Source organism: Lucilia sericata, unplaced genomic scaffold (assembly GCF_015586225.1).
Source record: "Lucilia sericata isolate MDLA Ls3-8-SP2 unplaced genomic scaffold, ASM1558622v1 Contig000204F_arrow, whole genome shotgun sequence".
NCBI classification, from domain to species: Eukaryota; Metazoa; Arthropoda; class Insecta; order Diptera; family Calliphoridae; genus Lucilia; species Lucilia sericata.
In genome coordinates, this window is record NW_023994232.1 from 477,216 (window position 1) to 499,772 (window position 22,557).

The 22,557-nt window shown below is 29.8% G+C and overlaps 2 protein-coding genes across 7 annotated transcripts in view; one reads left to right on the forward strand and one right to left on the reverse strand.

The window, feature by feature from the left end:
* Window positions 1-22,557, reverse strand: part of LOC119601990 (neuroglian) — a 67,371-nt gene that overhangs the window by 34,813 nt on the left and 10,001 nt on the right. For 5 of the 6 annotated variants that reach the window (XR_005231304.1, XR_005231305.1, XM_037953286.1 and 2 more), the window contains exons 2-3: window positions 5,009-5,295; window positions 1,880-2,009 (exon numbers count right to left, since the gene is read on the reverse strand). Coding sequence is in view for 4 of the 6 variants with exons in the window: in XM_037953286.1 (XP_037809214.1) it covers window positions 1,880-2,009; window positions 5,009-5,081 (203 nt within the window). In the remaining 2 variants the exon portion in view is untranslated. Of the gene's footprint in view, window positions 1-1,879; window positions 2,010-5,008; window positions 5,331-18,128; window positions 18,186-22,557 lie in introns of all 6 variants that reach the window. The other variant, XM_037953287.1, reaches the window with a different exon arrangement.
* LOC119601989 lies at window positions 6,112-11,251 on the forward strand. The gene is made up of 3 exons (XM_037953285.1): window positions 6,112-6,416; window positions 6,605-11,020; window positions 11,085-11,251. The coding sequence occupies exons 1-3, from the start codon at window positions 6,368-6,370 to the stop codon at window positions 11,141-11,143; spliced, it is 4,524 nt and encodes a 1,507-aa protein (XP_037809213.1). The 5' UTR covers window positions 6,112-6,367; the 3' UTR covers window positions 11,144-11,251.

Below are 22,557 nucleotides of genomic sequence, written 5' to 3' on the forward strand. Positions count from 1 at the left end.
TTTATTCTCACATAATTTTTTACTTTTATACGCCAGTGTGTTTATGTTGAATTGTTTGTGGCAAGAGTATAATAACTTAAATTTAAAGCACTTGAGAATTGTATGTGTTACATTTTAATACATACTATGTCTGTAGTTAGTGCTTTTCGTCTGTCCGTCCGTTACTCTGTCAGATGTTGTCTATCGAAATGCCACTTGTTATACTTTTGCCGAACAGACATTTCTGTTTCCTTTTGACTTAATCACATACAAATGTAATAAAATAATAATCAGTTTTAGACCCACCACTTGTTTCTTGCAGCAAGTAAATTTGTTGAAGAAAATTTGCTGCAGGAATTCAAATACACTGGAAGAAATTATTGTATAAATGTCAAGTGTTACACATATCTAAAACAACTCAACTCCGGCCGAACCCATCTTATTGCTCTAAGTCGATTTGAATACATTAAGATGTCTGCAGGAGCACTATTTTTGTTCGATATTTCTCTCAGTGCATTTATATGTATGAGAAAAATTTGAAACCTAGAGATGTTGTTGTATACATACGTAATGCGATACTAAATTCAACATCATTAAGCCAAGGAAATGTTGCAACATTCACACTATCGAGACACAACTGAGCAGACAGAACACAGATCCGCGCCGCAAACGACATAAAAAAAGAATGTTGCATCACAAAGTCGAAGAAAAGCAGACAAACAAACAAAAAGTATATATATAAATTAATGTAATGTTGTGCAGCTGATGTGTCGATTTACATCACATTACAATAAAAACGAAAATAACTTAAAGATAAATAAAGAAAACTTTGAGGGGAAACCTAGTTAATTTAGTTGCAAAAAAAAGTTTTAATTAAATGTTTTTAAAATTTAAACATTAAAATTAAATAAAAAAAGTGTAAAGAAATTATGAAACACTTTTGTAATTTGCTACAAAATTCATAAAAATATTTTATGACGTCTTGCGAAAATGTTTCATGGTAAAATGATCTCATTATTAGGAATTTTCTTGGAAAAAAGGAAAATACAAAACAAATTTTGTGAAAAGCCAAAATAATATGGTGCGTGACTCAAACAAGAAAATATTCAAATTAAATAACACAAAAATGTTGCAATCTGAATAATGTAGTAAATACACAGAGGGAAAAATAAATATACACGCCTGGTACCAAATTAACACCAAATTTTTCAATAACATCTGTTGTCAAGTATAAACATACATACAACAACAACATGTAATGTTGACCACGCACCGTTGTCAACATTGCAATAATTCGTTGTCACGATCTAAATTTTATGCACATCCGTTGTCTAAGAGTTAACAAACGTGGTAAGCTCAAAATCCGTTGTTAATAGTGAGCTTTGTTAACTTTTAGACAACGGATGTGCATAAAATTTAGATTGCGACAACGAATTATTGCAATATTGACAACGTTGCGTGGTCAACATTAGATGTTCTTGTATATACTTGACCACGAATGTTATTGAAAAATTTGATATCAATTTGGTACCAGGCGTGTATATTTTCATCCCTCTGTGTAGTTGTTAAAGAACTAAAAAATTAAATATGATGATTTATTACAAATTTATGATTGTTGAAGTTTTTTTATATTTTATTTTTTTTTTTGGATTTATCTCTTTTTGTTACAATGAAAATTTAAAGTGCCATCAGAAACACATACAAATTTATTTTTAAAATTCTCTTCAAAATTTTCACAATTTCCCAAATTAATGTAAGAGATTATCACGAGTTTTGTTCTAATTTTTAAGCAAAAAAATAAGTTTTCAAGACATTAATGGATCTGTACAATATAATGAAATATTATAATTCTATAAAATTGTAGGATTTGATTAATAGAAAAACATGAATTTCGACTTACGTTGGATCAGGTTGTCCTTCTGCTTCGCATTCGATGATGAAGGGTTTATCACTTTCTTTATTTTGTTGAGCAACTTTAAATAGCAGTTCATCTGTGGGCGGTTGTTTGATAATGCGAGGCGGTGAATTTACTGAAAAATAAATCATAAACAATATAATCAGTAAAGTTTTCTTTTAATTTCAACTTTTATTAAATAAAAAATTTAACATGATTTCGTGACATACAAGTTATTTAAAAAAATTACCACATAACTTCTTCTCCTAACCAATATTTTTAAATTTTTATTTTTATTTATTTATTTTATTGTTATTGTATATGAAAAAAAATGTTAACAATGGATACCAATTTAAGTATTTGTGATAATTTTTTTCATAACAATTCTGAGAAGAAAATTATAGCCTAAAGTAAATAAAAATGTATGGAAAAATTAATTCAAAATTTCTCCATGAATGGTACATATATAATACACTTAAAAAAAAGCAGACATAGACTACAAATTCGTGGAGCAACTCAACACGAGAGGACTTAGTATCCAAAAAAATAAATGTATCTGGGGGAAAATATATCTATGTACATTTCATTCATTTAATCAATATTAGAAAAAACAAGGTAGACGACGGTACTCATACAATGCACAATAGACTAATTTTCTAAAGTGCATCGCAATCTATGAAATTCAATGAGAAACTAAAAAAAAATTAAATAAAAAACAGACAGATAACATAGACTCACACACACAAAAGTGGAGAAAATGAAAATTCTCTATTGCCAAAGATGAATAGATGATGTCGATGACGACGACGATGATTATGTTGAAGATGTTTGGCAGGGGTATTGCTGCCTCTGCAACAGCAACAGATGCCGCAGCCATAAATCCAATTTCAAATAATGTTGCACAAGTCAACAACGAAAGCAAACCTACATACATAAATACTCAGTATATGGATGTATGTGTGTTTTTATGTAGTTTGCATCAAATGGTCGCGATCTTCTTTCTATTAATTGGAGCAAAAGGGAAAAAAGTGGTTGTGTATTTTTAGAAGATCTAGAAAACTATTGACATGTGTAGGTTAAATATACAATTTTTTTAAGTGTGATATTTTAAGAGGAAGGAGGAACTTGATGAGTATATTTTTTTAAAAAATATATAAATTTCAACATAAAAAAATCTGTGGCAATAGAAATGCAACATAAAAAATAAATTTTAAGAAATCTTGGTATTTTATTGTTCTATTAAGAATGTGTGGAAACATGGATTCTAAACAAACTGGAACATTCATAAATACAGGTGAACATTTATCGAAAAATATATTATAATAAAATTTATTATCTGTTCAAACATCTGGAGTTTGGGGTATTTATAGAAATAATACAGAAATTAGTAACACGTGTGACAATTAAACATTCTCTCACTTATTTGAGAAAATGCTTTTTGAATCTTAAATAAGTTTTGTAAAATTATTTTATTCCCAGGATAAATTTTAGAATTTGTTAAAAAAATAGCTCTAGAACGAGTGCAAAGAGAACCAATTCAGATTGTTAAACAACTTGGAACTAGTAATGTTGCCATTAGTTCTGGAACCCGTTCCTCGGAAAATTGTTGTGGTTCTAAAATATTTATAAAGAGTTTTTAAAAAAAACTAGTTCTTTAACACTAGTTATACAATGGTCCTAGACTAGTTCAATGGAACGTAGTTAGTTCCGAGATAACTTCTTAATCTTAATTTCGAACAAAACGCTGAAAAAGTTTTTAAATAAAGAGCATATGTTCTCTAAAGCTTCTCTAGAACGAGTTCCGAGGTTGACAAATTCGAACAAAAATCATTGATTAAAGAACTAGTTCCAAAATCATTCCAAAGAACGTGTGTCGGTCCCATAACGCTTTCTCAGAACCAGTTCCGAAGGTGACAATTTCGAATAAAAATTTTTGTTCTTAACGACGCCAAACTAGAACTAGTTCTGGCTAAAAATATGTAAAAATGGACTTTTGATGAAAAACGCATTTCGAATCAAAAGTCGAATTTTCGATAAAAAAAAATGTCCATGATATGTTGAAAAGCAAAATTTTAAGAATAAAATATCGTGTTTCGAAAATGAAATAAACTTTTTTAAAATTAAATTTTTTGGGGAAACAATGTTTCATGATGCAAAGACGATTTAAGACTAAACGGTCGAATTATCGATCGAAAGTCATACTTAATGTTGAAAGTCAATTTCGCATAAAAAGCCAAGTTTTCAATGAAAAATTAAATTTTCGGCGAAAAATCAAATTTTTGATGTTTAAATGTTTATTTTGATTGTTGGATTTTGGATTGAATGTCGATTTTTTTTGGTAAATCCCGAGCTTTAAACAAGGTTGAATTCTCTATTGGAGGAATCGAATAATACTTTTGGAAAAGTTATCCAATATTTAAGTGAACAAAATTTGAGTAAAGCAAAACACTGTGCAACTTAAAATATTGCAATTCAAAGGACAAATATCAATCAAATATTTTATACCTAAAAGGGAAACAAACAATGTCACAAAGGAAATTGAAAAAATTGCAAAAAAAAAAACAAATATTTTACCCACAAAAATGTATACTCTTTGGAAAGGAAGAGAAAGAGGAATGAATAAAATAGTGTGTTGCCTTCAATTTTGGATTAGTATTAGTTAATCGAACCAAAAACCTATAGATAAAAACGAATTGTAAGTATCGAAAGAAATAAAAGTGACTGAAAATGTCAGAAGAACATATTTCGTTTTGAGAATATTTAAAACCTTATTTAGAAATGCACAATATTAAAGATTTTTCATATCTCATTGGATGAGTATTTAAATAACCTGTTACATATTTTCACAATATTCCCAAAATTTGCAAATAAAATTTTCCATATGTTTATTTAGCTACTTATCGACTTACTTTATATAAACTCTTCAATTCTAAATATTCAAAATATACAGTTTCATACTGACAAATTTATAGAGTGTAATAAACATATCAGTTTGAAAATACGCAAAAAAAAGGTTTGGTTACTAATGATTTTATGCAGCAGACTGAGACGTGACATGCATTTTTATATATTTAGTTTTTACTTTTAAATTAAAACAAAAACAAAACAAATAAATAAATCAAAATTTCTACTTACTTATTGCAGTTGTGGTGCCTAAAACAGCAACCAGCAGGACGACGGCCAGCGTACTAGACGACTGCCGCCCCATTTTGTCGAATTTGTGTGTGTTGGTTGTGTGTGAAGAACTTGCGTTCCTTAAATGTTGAGTTTTTAAAACGAAACCCCTTCCTTAAATAAGGGGGGAATTAAAAGTTATTGGAATGCCGTTTCTATTGAATTTTTCTTTTTTTTACTTTCACTTTTATTTTTTTATATGTCGTTTAAAACTTTTTACACATAAACATAAATATTTTGTTGAAAATCTGGAAATAAACGATACGTTGGTTAAAAGTTGATTCTGAAAAGAAAGAGAAATGAAAATAAATTTATTAATACAAATGTCTAAGAAAAAATTTCAGCGAGTAAACTAAACATAAAAGTAAAACTACTTATTTACTTCTTTACTATGTAGTACATCAATCGGTGAAACCGATTGATGGCATTTACTATAACTTGGTTATATGTGGTCTGAAACGTAGTATATGAAGGTGGGGTGTTTGATGTCTTAAACGTGTAAATGGACAAAGTAGCCGTATTTCGTGTTATGAGAAATGCATTTGTTGCTTTAGACTTGTGTAGACTTTGATGTTTTTTCCATTTTCCTATTATGTAGCAGAGACGTGGTATAAATGGATTTTAAAAAAAGTTTTTAATTAAATTAAAAAATGATTTTGGATTATTAATCATAGGATCATACCTACGGGATTCTAACCTCTTCTATTTCGCTTCCATTACACAGAAAAAATAAATCGCCTTCTAAAAATGAATTCTTTGTACGACTATACTCAATATATACACACAACACTCATATAATTGAAAACGAGTAAATAGCGTAACGTAATTATTTGAATTGAATTCTGACGACTTGTCTGTCCGTTTCATACCTTTTTAATTTTCTTCACATATTTGTGTGAAAAATCAAAAACTACAGATAGAAAATGCTCTAGAAAGCAAAAAAAAAAAAAACAAATGGAAAATGCAATACAAAGAAGACCAAATAAAAAAGAACAAACATGTTAATTCAATTAGTATTAGATACCGAAAACAGAAATCCAAAAATGCATTTTAACAATAGACGAGAACAATTGCAAAAAACATAGAAGGGGCCCAACGCTACACTGCTGTGCTGTTTTGCTCTGCGTACGACTCGTAAAATGTTCTTAGATTCGTTGCAGAACGGTAGTAGCAATACAATCGGTATAGTTTTGGCGTTATTAATAATTTTAAATATTTTAATGCTAATTAAAACCTTAACAAAACAAAATAAAATGAAGTAAAGTTTTCAAATCAAATGATAAAAATCAAAGAAACGAAAAGATTCAATAAATAACAAATATGGATTTACGTAATTTATGTTCAAAAGTCGATGTGGATTCAATACGAGGTTAGTGTTGCAGAAACTCATACAAATGTATTTTATAAAAATCAATATACATTAAATGTTCGTTTTTAATTTAAATGTCACGTTAAAAGAAACCCTTTAAATAAATCTTGATTACTCAAGTACAACTGCGAGTAGTAATTAATTGACAAACTAGTAATATTATTTTAATTGAAATTTTGCTATTTCAGCTAAAATTCCACCTTTGCCACAAATGAAATTACCAAAGTCAATGTCAAAACTCAAGTCTCGTAAAATTTTCCGCAGTTCGCGAGAAGACGTCAACTCGGATTCACGACGCTCTTCAAAACGGTTGCCTGCTAATTCTGAAAATATACCTCCTTTAGGATTTATTAATCGAACACCCACTCGAATCTCTACAATATCTTCACTAATGAACCAAACAGGAGGTGATAGTGTTGGCTCAAAGAAATGGAAATCACATAATTATGACGATGATGAAAATTCTTATCGTAGTGCAGGAGGTATAGATGATTATCCTTCTCCGCTGTGTCAACGTTTTGAGATGCGTTCATCACGTCCCATGAGCCCAATAAAAGAGCCGCATTTTTCACAGCAAACCCATGGACAATCGGAGCAAAATATTAAAATGTCATTTGGAGAAAAGTTGCAAAAGGGTTACAAAGATGTAACGGAATTCAAACTGAAACATTTATTTGCTAAGAAAACTGTGGTACGTACAGATAGAATCGAAATCACCGACTATATTCCAAGCTTCGATGAGGACCGCAGAAAAACTGAAAGGGTGCAACAAAAATTAGATAACGACATAGCAGATAATTACACATTTCAATTTAAGGAATCAAAACAAAAATCTGAAGAATCTTATTTGGATGATGATGATGATAGTGGACCAAGCTCACCTCAGCAAACTATTGGGCCCAAGAAAAATTCAAGAAATTTGAGCGAACTAAGTGGTGATGAAAGTGGCATGGAATCATCTCCACCACCCCGAAAACCTGGCATTGCATCAACAAGATTTTCTAAAGTCCGTCATACTCCTCTAAATATGTCTTTGGAAGATGACTATGGCAACGGCGATGAAGATGGCGACATTGAATTGGATGTGGTAGAAGTGGATGCTCCAAAAGCAGCATCTCTTCGCGAAAACAATAACTCAAAATCTCCAGAAAAGTCAGATCATTCACATCAAAGCTTGCGCCGCAAGTCTACGAAAGCTATTAGAGATCGTCCCCCTCCTCCTCCTTCTAGAACTCCTCTTAACATCTCTATGGAAGAATATCTGGACGATGATGAGGACGAAGACGATGATCACGATAATGACGATTATGGTACTGATGACAACATTGATTTAAATGTAGTTGAAGTCAGCACACCTAAAAAAATGCAACCCAATACTAGTTCTCTGTATGATATTAAAATACAAAAATCCACCGAAGAATCAGTTGATTCTCAACAAAACCCTCGAAAGTTTAAAAGTATTAAGGAACGGATGAGCCGTTTAAGTAAACAAAAACCAGAAGGTGATGATACAGCAATTTCAGAGAAAAAACGCAAAGCTCCATTAAGTCCTCAGCCATCTCAGGAAAATGACGCCGACTCATCTGCTGCTGCGCCAAAATCTGATAAACCATTTGATACCATCAAACAGAATTTCAAACGAATCCAAAAATCTGTTAGACTACCACAACAAATGTCAACACATTCGGGAGCAGAATCGGAAAATGAAGATGCCAGTTCGGATAATAAGAAAATTTCGAAAAGCCAACAATTTACAGAACGTCTTAAACGATTCCGTTCCATCGACAACGTTGATAAGAATCCAGAAGACAATGAAAATAACGAGTCCCCAATTCATAAATTTACAAACAAATTACAAGATTGGAGAAAGAGTTTTAGGAAAAAGGGCGATTCACATAATACTTACAATGACGATATGGATGTAACCACTTCGCCTCAGAAACAGGAGAGAAATGTAGGATCCCTGATGAAGAGACTAAAACATATAAGAGCGCGTAAACGCGACAGTATTGATGATCCCGACGATGACGAAGAGGGTGGAGACACCTATAAGGAAAGTCTGGCGTCAAGAGCCAAGTTCCAATTAGAAAAAGGTGTAGTTGTTGCTAGTCAAGTTCCCCAGATAACTATGAAAAAATTATCAGAAACTAAAAAGTACTTTAAGAAAAAACAAGAAAATGAAGTTAAAAACAGAACAGAGAGGCCGCAATCTGAAGAGGAGGAATTGGAGGATGTCCAAGAAAAGACCATTTCCAAACCTTCAAGGCCTCCCCCACCTATTCCCCGACCATACTTTCGTAATAGTTCTGAGGAAGACGATGATGACGTTGATAATCATAAATTTATCACAAAATCTATTGCCGAATCTCAATTGATTGCCGTGCCAGCTGCCACAGCTGTTTGGGCTACGAAACCCATGATAGCTGATGATGAAGACGATTTTGATGAAGAGTTACCCAGAGTACTTCTACATCAGGACAATTCCGATATATTTGAATCTACTTTAATTATAGCTGTAACACGTCCTATATCTCGAACTGTTTCACCTATAATTACTGAATTATCACCGGATTCGGCAGAGGAATCTACGCCAGATACGAAACCCGACGATTGGATACCAAATCAAGACATGGTAGCAACCTTTTTGGAAATGACACCACCTTCACAACGAAGGCATTCTAAGGACTCAATTCATTCCAGAGGACATTCTCGCAAGCATTCTATCGACTCCAGTTCTGAAGACTCTTGGATAAAAGATATACCTAAAGGTCCATCAACTGCTTATCTGAACAGTGTAGATGAAAACGAAGAACCCTGGAAGATTCAAAAAACAAATAACGAAGATAATCTGTATAAAACTAAGAGCATTGACTTGTTTGAAATGCAAAAGAAACATGGAGGAGTCTTAACCGCTTTTGAAGATTTTGACGATGAACTCAAAAATACTCCTGTTGTTAGGATAGAGAAAGAAAATCCATCTATCATTGGAACAGGATGCGAAAATACTCCTGCTGCAGTAGAAAAAGAAAATATTCCTGCTGTTAAAATACAAATGGAAACTGTTAATGTTGAAAAAGTTGAAAACGAAAATACTCCGGTTATTAAAATAGAAACCGAAAGTACTAATGTCGTAAAAGTAGAAAACGAATGTATTTCTACAAGAGTAGAATTGGAAAACCAAAAATCTAAAAATTTAGAAATTCCTCGAAATGTAGATTATTACGAGCGTGGAAGTAGCGAGGAATTAGAAAATCCTGACGATGACAATTCATCCAGAGTTACGAAAATATCTTTACACCGTCGAGAACCAAGAACTGAGGAATTACAAAATCCTGATGATAATTCATCTGATGTGTCGAAAGAAATTGTAAATTCCCCAGAACCTAAAAGTGTGGAATTACAAAATTTGGAAAATGGTAATTCAGCTGACATTAAGAAAATCCGTGAAGTTAAAAAAGAGGATATACAAAATACTAGTGATTCAAATTCATATATAGTAGCGGAAATACCAGTGCTTCGTGAACTACCTAAATGTAAGGAATTAGGAAACCCTCACGTCGACAATTCGTCAAGACTTCAAGAAAAGAAAACTCCGAGAGAAGAAACTGAATTAATGTCACAACATTTCGGCAACAGCCAGGAAAGCCTAACAGGACATTTAGACGAAGAGAAACTTATCGATAGCGGCGAGGAAGAAGACAACGAAGAAAGTGATGATGACCATCAATTCAAAGATGTTGATAGTCCACCCTCAAAATCTCCTTCTCCACCACCAACAATATCAACAACACCACCGCCTTTACCACAACGAAAACCACCAATAAGTCTGTTAACTTCACAGCCTTCTATAGATCTTGCGTTGCTGCCACCGCCAACATTACAACCAACAAAACCGCCTGTACCACCTAAAAGAATCAATCCAACTGCACCACCACCACCAAAGATACCAGATCGTAATCCTTCAACAACACGAGTTTCTAGACCATTAGTGAAAACTGCTTCATTACGTCTTGCCTACAGTGAACAAGTAAATCCTCAAGATATAGGCAAAGTCAATAAACTTATATCACGTTTCGAGCCTGAAGGTAACAAACAAAGACCCAAAATTATACCTCGAAAACCATTGATAACCTACGAATCGGACGACTACAGCGATGAAGAAGATTTAATACAATTATTACCATTAAAACCAATGGATAAATTTAGAGATACGACACCAACCAATCCGCCGAGAATTCAAAAATCATTTTCCATTGATTCAACGGATATTCCAAACAACAATGTCAAGCCCACACCACCAAACCCCGAAATTCACACATCACTTTCACGAAAGGCCATCTCACAAATTTCACTCGATAACAGTGAAATTATTGCACCAATACCCAGCATATCAATCTCTTCGAGTTGTCTGGATGTTAATTCGAATTTCAGTCAACCGAGTTCAGTGTACGGTTCACCTCTAGCATTTCCATCCAGTCTAGTGGGATCGACAGAAGTCACGCCGTTAACTAATCGAAAAGATTCCGAACATCTCGCTATGCGTCGCAGTCGTCGCAGCTTGGCACGAGACGATGACCATTTCTACTCTTTCGACAGCGATGAAGGTTAGTTTTGAATTTTAATGATTAATAAGTTCAAAGTTTAAATTTCAAACATTATCTATTACAGAAAACAGTTACTATTCGATAAGTTCAACTGGCAGTAATCGTTATGTGGTAGACTTGTAAAATTAAGAGGCATTGCAAAAGTGAAATTGTGAACGTATTTAATGATTTCTAATCAAATAATGCTATAAATTGAAACAATAAAATGTACAGTTTTCTCTGTAGCTGAAATATGTAATAATTTATTGTATTATGCAAAAATAATTATTAATATTAATAATTGTTTTATAGTAAAAATTTTAATCATCATTTTTGCATAAAGAATTTAAGAGGATCTTAAGATAAATATACAATTCTTAAAAATAATCATTACCCAAGTCCTGATATAAAAGATTCTATCTATCCATTTAGAATTGAATATATTAATTGTTGTAGCTTGAATAATCCTATTCAATGGATATATGCATTGAGTCCATTATATTCACAAAGATAAAAGTTGAACCCAAATATTGTAAAATTGCATTGAGGAATTGTTTCAAATCAAAAACCTACATAGGCCCAAGATTGAGTTAGCATTTTTTGAATATATGTTTATTTTTCATTTATATTTGTTCTTATAAATTATCTATTAGAAGTCCCATTCTAATATTTTCAAATACATATTTTTTGTTGTTCTGATTTTATGTGGCTAACTTAACCACTCTTGATGTTGGCCAAATGAGTTTTTTTTAGCAAAAACTTCAAACGCGCTTATCAAAGTAAACACAAATCTGCCATACCACCACAATTTGGTGGTAAGTATCTAGTTGATGTCGTTATTACTGTTGTTGTTGTTGAAAATTGGCAACATGGTAAATATTTAGATATTGCATTAAAAATTCCCATAAGTTTAAATATCTAAAATTCCATGTCAATTTTAGCAGTTGCAACACTCAGTTGTTTGTTGTCTTTTGTTGTTCCGTTTGTTTGCCTGTGTCTGTTTGGACGAGTTGTATGAGTGAGTAAATATGGGTGGTACATGGTGTACTTTAGGAATAACAGAGAAAAATCATCAAATAAATAAATGACTGCATTCAGTGAATGGAACAATGGATAATAAAAAATGAGAATCATACTTACTCATTGTAGACAACAACGAAAAGAAATGAGTAACTGCAAGTGAGTGTATATAAGTACTCGTTCTCGTATCTGTCAGATGCCATTTTTCAACCCCTATAAAATAAGAGTATACAACAAACTCTTTACACATGCATCCACGAGTTTCAACAATATTCTACTGTTATGTTTTGTAATGACACGAGTCAACATATCCCTTCGATCATTTGACAGTAGCTAACATCATAACGACTCTTATTAGCCACTTCTGGGTGATATTTAGAAGATAATAGACATTTTTAGATTATAAATGGAAGGACGTAAAAAAAAACGTTAATGAAATTATTTTGTAATTTGAAGGGAAAACATGGTAAATCTCGGAAATAGGTTAGGTTACTTTGCTAGTTAGCGAGTTCACTTGTAGGCCTTGTAGCCTACCCCAAGAATTACCATTCACTTATGTTTATACATAAAGGAGAATGGTTTCACCCCCTAATTTCGTTGAATATTTGGTTCCTGCGGTCCCCGTGAGAACCAAATTGTTGAAAAATTTGCAATCGCATGTATAATACTTCTTGGTTTATTTAGCAATAGATAATGTTTGTGGGGTATTTGAATGCATATGTATGTATGAGTATGTGTACAAGTAAACAAATATTTACTTGCATGTACACAATGTGATGATATGGTTCTTTTTATTCACCGTTATTTCGTGTATACAATAGAAGATTGGTTTACAGAACAAACTATAGATTTAAACTACATATTGGCTGTTCACTGGTTAAACGATTCCCTTTGTTTGATGTTAGCTTGTTATTTTGGAGACTGAAATACATAAAATTCGAATAATCGTATCATATCAAAAGTAACTGTCATCACATCATTTATACCAGGAGTTATCGAGATAGATCTTCAAGGAATTCTTCCAATATTTCAGTATTTTTTTTACGAAAAATTGAAATCTGAAAAAATTTTGTATAATTTACATTGATTTTTTAAAGTAGTGATGTTTTTTTACGAACATAAAACTTAGATTGAATTAAAGAATAGTATTTCATCATTACTAACTGTACTTGGACTTCCAAGTTTAGAAAGCTTTTGCCAAAGAATCTCATATTGGCTTGCAAAGTTAAGTTTTTAAAAACGTTACAATAAATGTTAAAAAGGAGATCGTTTACCAACTGGTTTACAAGATGATACTGTTTACTTTCACCACCCTTATTTTATGTTAATAAAACATAATTCATTAGACAGCTTTTTAAGGTAGGATTTATAATGCACATATAACAACTGTTATTATAATGAAAGTTTTTGATTAATTTATAACAATTGCTTGTATTCACTTATGTTTTTTTTTTTTTCTTTTCAAATGAAAAACAAAATTAATAAAATGCATTTGATTGCATTTACTCATAATTCATGAATTTCAAACATTAATTAACATAATAAAACGATTAAAAAATATGGCCAACCAAATACTCGTGAACTCAACAGAATGTATGTTACTGTCTTTTTTTCTATTCTGTCATTCAGTCAGTTACAACAACTTGATACTCCCTATGGAGCTGTGAAATTCAAACTAAATAAACAGCAGGCCATTTCCCATAGTGCTTACTTGCATGCTAAAACAGGATATATCAATGAACTCATTTCATTATACATCGGACCATAAAGCATGTGTGATGTAATCGTATAAAGAAATTTAGATGACGAAGTACAGAAAAAAACACACCCTTACTGAATTAAATACCCACTCAAACGTACAACTGAATTTATTTAGCGTGTGTCAGCTGGCACGTTACATTTTACGTTAGGTTTTGATATCACAACAAAATATTAAATTAAAAAACCAGTTAAACTGAATTTGCGCTTGCGTAAAACACCCCTAGGAATACATTTTTAACTTCTGTGTTTGTATTTTTTCTTAAAAGCCTTTATCAATCACTTTATCAGGCAGGCAGACACCCAAGCCAATAGTATAAGTATTGGGCATATATGGGTTAATTTTTGTTAAAGCGTCGAGAGGGGTGTTTTAAAATAATATTACTATAAAATTAAATAGAACCGTGTGGTTCATTAACTAAACTCTTGTTAAAAACCCGTAAAAAAAGAAAACTAAATCAACACATTGCAGCTTAAAAGGGTGTTATATCCGTTCCCTTATAACATCGATCGTGTCAAATTTGCAGTCATACTACTATAAATAAACGTACACACACACTAGTGTAACTAATTAAATCAACACTCCTTTAAACACGTTTATTTTAATTTATTTTCACAAAAATGCTGGCTAATTTATTACACTGCCAAATATTGTTTTATATTTGACTATATCTCCAAAAAAAAAATAGGAAATCTTTATAATACAAGGTGGCCAGCTGACATTTTCAAGTGAATGACATTTTTGTTTGATTTAATGCGTTAAATTTTTCCTAAATGTTTTGTCCCTTCCCTTTTTCAATTGTTTATTTCTGTTTTTCAGTCCGTTTCTCCCTTTAGTCTATAATTATATTTTATGGTTTTAGTTTTTATTAAAGAATTAATTGATATTTGTGTGTGGTTTTATGGATTGCTTGTGGTTGTCTTCTTGCTGATTGTTGAAATCACGTATTTTTCATTTTTATCTTCTTCTTATTATTCTCCTGCTTCGAAATAAGGAAGCCATTGTAATGTGTATTTGAGGTTTTAATCGGTATCTGTAGAGTTGTGCAGTTTTTAGATGTATACATTTTATTTCTTAATATGTGTATCAAATATTGTGGAAGACAATTTAGGTAATAGCGAAATAGTCCAGTTTAAACTTTCATCAATATTGATGAATACTTCATGGTTCGGTTTAAAAAGTAGAATGAAATTGAAATATGGACTTTCCATATCACATTTTTTCAAAACTTGTAAGTTAAATAGATGTATGTTGATGAGGAGCCGTTGCATTCCACTCTTCTGTTGTGTCCAATAGAATTAAAATGTTAATTATTCTTATAATTAAAAAATATCATTACAATTTGCAAAAAATTTATCTCCAGTGGGACTCGAACTCGAGCCTGCAGAATATTCAATTAATAATAAAATTTTAAAGATTTTTATATTAACTGGCAATTTTATAAAACAGTGTAAAATATGATTGTTTACTACCTCGAGAAAATATTTAACAACGTACAAAGAAGTTATAATTGGACATGTCCAAATATATGATAAGCTACACCAAAGATATTTTATGATTAGTAGCCGAAGAAGACGCAGTTGAATGATTAGTCACCAAACTATCATCCAAATGTGGATTAAAAACTAAAATTAAATTTAATATATTCTTTTGTTAAAGTCACATTAACTTTTGATAGGGCCTAAAATTAGCATGATATGTTTATTACCTTCCACCCATACACACTTGACATGTTATCATAATAAAAAAAACAAATATTACTTTTTAATGGCTTTTCATTTATAATAATTAAAGTACAAGTACAAATGAGTAAGTAATCATTGTCTAGGGACTGTATTAACAATTCGTAGTGACCACTTAAGTCTATAGTATATTTCTTTTTTAAATTAAAGGTCATATGTCAAAAAATTACGCCCTTAAATTTGGAGAAAAGCGATAAAAATACATTAAAATTACGTGTTCATATATGGAAGTATTTTAATTATATAAAAAAAAAATAAAATTACTTACATATGAGTATGAAAATAAACGTAATGACACATTGAGCACTTGCAACAACAACAAGTATCCGCACAATAATAAAAAATATTTCTCTCTCTGGCCTGTCAACAAACTATTATTGACAATAAGTTTTTTTGAACAAATGATGAGAACTTGTGAACCCAAGAGTAGAACACAAATACAAAATAACTGAATGGCAATGAAGTGTAACAAATTATTTAATATGAGGGCCGGTCTATCTATATTCACATAATGATTCTTTATTACAACTAGTAAATTAAAAATTTCTTTTTAATTATAAACAATAAAATTAAATTATAAGGGTCAAATAGTAACAAAATGAATCAACTAAGAAAGAAATTTTTCTCATAAAAATCAAAATGCAAAATAACAAAAATTAAAAAATAAGGAACTTAAATCTCATTGATTTGATGCTTGTCTCTGATGATGATGATGATGCTGGCGATGACAATGTTGATGAATAAGCCTAAAAAGAACGATACAAAACAACAACAACAAAATACTGCACACTCTATGGTCGTCGTTATGGTGGTTGAGTTTTCCGATGGCTTTAATGGGATAAAAAAAAGTTTTGTGGTTTTTTTGTTTAAATGAACAAAGGCAAAGAATGCCACTCGTGCCAAAACACAAAAGGTCACATGAATACTGATTTATAAATGGATAAACCTTGTTACCAAGGATACCGTCAATACAACACCATCATCATCTGATGTGCTTTGGAGAAAATCATAATTTTTTAGGTCAAGGATTTCGTGTGAGTAGAAACAATATTAAAATGCAATTTTTAAAGAACATAATTTTAAAATTTAATAGAAATATAAATTTGTTTAAATATTTACAACTTTAAAAACATAAGTGACACATCTGTCTGTTACAACAAACCGCAGACAAAAAGTTTGGAATTAAATTCATAATCGAAATTGTTTTCATGATTTTAATTTTTATAGACTGGTCAACATTGGAATGTTTCATATTCATCAAGCTGTGTACAATGATTTAAAAGGATTTAGTTGTTAAATTTGTATTCCATGAAAGGATATTAGATTACATTAAAATCTAAAAATAGGGTGGTTTAGATTTTCAGTTTAGAATAAAATTTCCATCAGTATTCAAAAAAGAAAAAATCGTCCAAAACATTTTAATTCATTTAAATAGCTGCAGTCAAAAATAAAACAATGGTATAATAATGCCTACGTCAGTTAGTCTCCTGCAACCCATTTATATTGCTCAAATATATAAGTACACAAAAACTCACAGATGGACAAGTGAATGATGTCCAACATGCAGGGTAGAGTATTAAATTGATGTACTTGATACTGTGTTATTGTTGTTTTCATGTTTATGATGCACAATGCAAAACGAAGTAATACCCGTAATAAAAATGAAACTGATTGGCCAAAACAACAAATATTTGTAACAAATTGCTGACAAATGACTTTGTTAAATGTTATAACAACCACCAACCACCCACCCACCTATAGTACTTTTACTTTACGCACACTTTTCATTCTCATCCTTATCCCTGGCTGCCTATTGCAAATATATCCCCTTGATAAAGATTTTTTGTTGGTATCGAAATAATGAACTGTTATTATTATTTTTTTTTAATTTAAGGTTGAATAAATAAAAATAATTACAACTTAATTTTATACTTTTTAATCTTCTTAACTTCAGATGAGTTTATAAAAATTTATAACATATACAAATCCTGCTGTTTTGAGTCCATAAGGGGTCTGTTTTTTACCACAAACTGACTGAATTAAAACCAGTCATTAAAACGAATTGAACTCCCCATTATGCCAATACAATAGAAAACGATTTAAAAATGTGTCAATTTAGAATTTGCTTTAAATAACAAATTTATGGGTGGTACTTAAAAAGTACAAGTACATACTCGTACCACAACTAAACTACACTTGTCTGTTCCTTTAAGAAATTGTTTCAATGATGCATCTAACCCAATTTTTGTTCACTTCCATAGATTTATTTCCATTTTTTTTTTTGGCTGGCAGCAAACAAACCACTTGTGGCAAGCAGTACTTGTTATAGTTAGTTAGTAGTAAGTAATTAGCTTTCATTGTAACTTTTAAATGAGAGGAATACCAAATGTAGTCGTCTTTAGTTATAGATTTAAGATTTTTGAGTGCCCTAGTGGGCATATGGCCCAGAATGAACATTGAAAGGATTTATTCAGCCGTTTAACAAGAGTTATTAAATCTTAATTAGGGTATTTGCTTAGTTTAAGTTTCTTGACTTTTTGTTTCAATTATTTTTAAATTTTTAGAATTATTAGAGTTCTCTTATAAGAGCTTAAACATTTTTACTTACTTTAATAAATTACATAATTATTAAAAATCCAAGATTTTCTTATACGTATAAATTTACCTAAAAAAAGAGAAAAAGAAAAAAATATTAGAATATTTTATATAAAATATTGATAATATCGTAATTGAAATATTCGTAATATTGACCTAAGCATTTGAAGTACCATATTTATAACTCATTATCTCAGATTTGGATGAAAAGCTTTCTATAACAAATTATTCAGCAAAAAAGCTCACATCACATTTTGCTCAGAACCACTTTCTGAGTCGATTAAGCTATGCTCTATGTCCATCAAATTTGGACATGCTCTTCCTTGGTGTAGGGTATCATTTGATCGGTCACTCCCGACAATATATTCTAACTTGTTAAAAATTAATTTAATTTTTTTTAAAGTTTTCAATCTACAATGTTTAATAGCGTATATCTCATCATATTATTGTAAAAACTACAACTGGCATAAATGATTACTAATGCCAACTGTTTTTGGGTGGGTCTTGTGTCTTTCAATGAATGTTCCAAATACGAAACAAACCAACAGATACAAAAACATACACAGACCCACAGCACTGTAAATAATAATAAGACAGACTTAAAGTCTTGAACTTAGTTTGAAAAAAAGAAAAGCAAAACTAGATGTCTGTAACATGAGAATAAAATTTTCAATGTATTTGTTTATGTTTTTATTTCTTTTTTTTTTGTAAAGAATCAAACTTTTAAGTATGAAATGAATGTTGTTATGTATAGATGACGAATGTATCTATAAGATACCACGATACTATACTATACAAATAATAAGTAGAAATAAAAAAGCAACCTCTTAAAAGGTCAACAAGTTATTATTGCCTTTTCATACATAAATATTTCTGGTATTTAACACACTCGCGGCATACAGTGTTCAGCGCTTGCTCGTCGTTATGAAAAATTTTATATAATTTATTAGAATTTTTATTACACTCTTCTTACTAACAGCAGTTATTTAAATGAATGAAATTGTCTATATGTATGTATCTATTGACATACTTGTGTTAAACAAACATCTGTCATTAAAAAAAATTTTAAATTTTAAACCAAAATTATATGTTAATAAGATACCTTTTCGAAAAAGATGGATATTTTACTTTGCTTACTTTTTTGTAATTAATAGTTTTCCAGCTAATTTTTGCATGTTTATGGAAGTTTAAGTTAACTGTTAATTTCTTTCCATAAGTTTAATTAATATATGTATTTAGCCTAAATACGTATGCCACCGGACATTTGATTATTAAATATGTACATACATTCTACTACCGTTTATTGAAAATTATTATTATAAGTCATGGCAACAGATGGCCGAGCAACAACCATCACGAAAATATTTCTAAGATACATAGAATGTATTCTAACAAGAGCAACGACGACGTTGATTATAGGTATAATTACCTGTCAACATATAATTTAGCGTTTCTATTGTGCAAAACAAGAATAAAAAATCTAATCTACTAAGTAAATATGACAATTTACTATACGGCTAGTTAGAGTTAGATTTATGTACGGTATTTATCGTTATGTGTTTAATTTAGTGAAGTACTTAGATTAAAAATTACTTAAATTTGAATATCATCAAAATCTTAATAGAGTCTTATATAAAAACTTTTGCAATAGCATAGTTCATGTGGATTAAACCAAAAAATTACTCATTAATTAAAGTTTGTGTTTTCTACATACGGGTGGAATTGAACTTATAACTTTCTGGAAAACCAGTATTATTTGAAGTTAAATAACATTCAAGGTTTACATCTAAATCATTTTTTAACTATGCCTTGCCTATAAAAGGAATCAAATTCTCATTAAAATGTATATGTATTGTACCCACCCAACATAAGTGCAATTTTATGTTTTTTTATTAAACCGTATTAAATTGTACTGAACAAACAAAATGACAAATTATAGCATTTAAAAAAGACTACTATTTATCAAAATGTTTAATTTTTTTCCCAAACAAATCAAAAGTTTAAAACAAATTGTAATAAATGGCATGTTGCAGTCTTAAACAGCTTATGGCAAAATAAAATCCTATAAATGGTAAACAAACTTTTGTTATTTTATTTATAAAATAAAATTATGTTATTTAAAATTAAACCAAGCCTTAGTTTTTACTTTTGCCATGTGTAATGGTCTGTGGGAAAGAAATATTAAGAAAAAAGGGCTTTCTATAGCATTTCTGAATATGTATGTATATGCAAATTGTGTTTAAAAACGTGATTAATTTCAAATATATTTATCAAAACTTTATGTATCAACAAATATTGAAATATTTCATTTAAATATGTTTATATTATTTATTTTTAACGACTCATTGCAAACTTATTTAAAATTTAAGAATTGAAAAAAAAAAAAAATATGTCATGCCCTTTTTATATTTTTCTTTAATATGTATTATAAATTATTTATTAACAGTTAAAAGAAAAACTAATACAGATTATACTTTGAAATTACTTTAAGGTCTTGACAAGTTAAGTTCCACATTAAAAAACACAAAAGATATAAGAAAAAGTTTATAATTTTCAATTATCGCCATGATGACTATTGGTAGTCTTAGTATGCAAAAGTTGCTAAGTAAATTTTTTGAAAAATATAAACATTATTATATATAATGTTTATATTATATATAAACATTATTTTATTAGACTAAACACATTTCCTGCTATTAATTTAATATTATGTATATAGTGGAGTTAGCACATTTTGTTTTTAAAATAGGAGTTAAAAAAATCTAACTGGAAATTTGGACTTAACACATTTAGACAATAAAATTACTGCATTTTAAATTTAGAAACGTTTTTTTTTTTCTTTCTTAAATTCAAATTTCCTAAGTATAACTCAGCTTGTTCCATTTTTGGTCAAACGACTTAGTAAGTACTATAAAAAACATAAATTATTCATAATTTTTAAACAATTTCATATTTCATGAATGTTTTTTTTTTTATTTAAGTATAAATCTAGAGTTTATAAAACTAAACAAACAAAAAATGTAAAGTGGAAATGAAAAAAAGTAGTTTGCAAAATTTTTTCCATTTAACTAAAATAAACAGTTTTTACTAAAATAAAAATGTTAATGCTTTGTTTCTTTTTTTTTTGCATCTGGTAAGTGGGCAAAGCAATTAACCTGATTTTTTTGTTCATAAAAAATTTTCTAAATCATAAAGGTGTCTGCCTTGTCTTTACATTAACTATCATTCTTTCATTCATGCTCTCATATTCACATAGATAATTTTTGTAGGAAAAACATAAATGTTTGTATACGAGTGCGGAATGTACAATGAACGACTGAGCGAATGACTGACTAGATTTAGTACTTTTTTTAGTACCCGTGTAAATTGCAGATACATGTGTAAAAACAAAACAAACATAAAAAACCGAATAAAAAAAGTAATCGAGGAAAATATTTCATAATAAAAGCCCAAAGCTTTAGCCAACTAAATACAAATACAGCAACAACAACAAGAAAACATACAAACATAGATACTTTTTAGTGCAATAACCTCAGCAGCAACAAAACAACCACAAAAACCCCACTACAGTCTCAACAACACTAGTAAACAATTTTACTTTTTTTATGTTTTAAAAGTATGTATGTATATCTGTGTATAGGAACAAACATTATTATGAATGAAAATGCAAAAAAAAAAATTAATAATAATAAAAAAACTAGTGCAAAAATAACTAAATAAATCGTTTTTGTGCGAAATAAATAAAGCAAAAGAAAAAGAAACTTAAATGAAAAATAAAATAACATCTAGGAAAACCACCTGCAGTTGGTTAATAGAAAATATTAAATAATAAATAACAAACAAAATATTAATAATGAAGAGGGAATAAATAAACAATCAAATGTTTAATGCTCCCGCCAATTTTTACATTTCACTGCATTATGAATGATTTTACTTTTGTAAATTGATTTTATATGATAAATAGTTTGCACTTATAAAACTCATTTATTTGGTAAAAATAATTAACTTTTTTAATAAATACATTTGTTTTATAACTAAATAGTAGAACCGAAACTGTTATTAAAAAAATATAATAATTTAGAGTTCAATGCCCTATTTTATTAAAAAAAAATTGATACAATATAGTTTTTCGAACAAGATATACAAATATCGCCTTAACCAAAAATTTAATCGACATTATTATTAACTCATCCAATCAAAATTAACGATTTTATAACAAAAACAATAAACATTCAAATAATAAACAAATAAAAATGTATAGCCGGTCATGGACGACCATATGATACCCTACAAAAGTGATACGGATTATTTTTTTAATAATAAAATATTTATTCACCCCTATCGCCAATAGAAGTGAAATGTTTGTTCCCTTGAAATTTCCCCTCGAAGGGAAAATTGCTATCGTGAACTTGTTGTGAGCAATTCATTCACAATAGTTGATT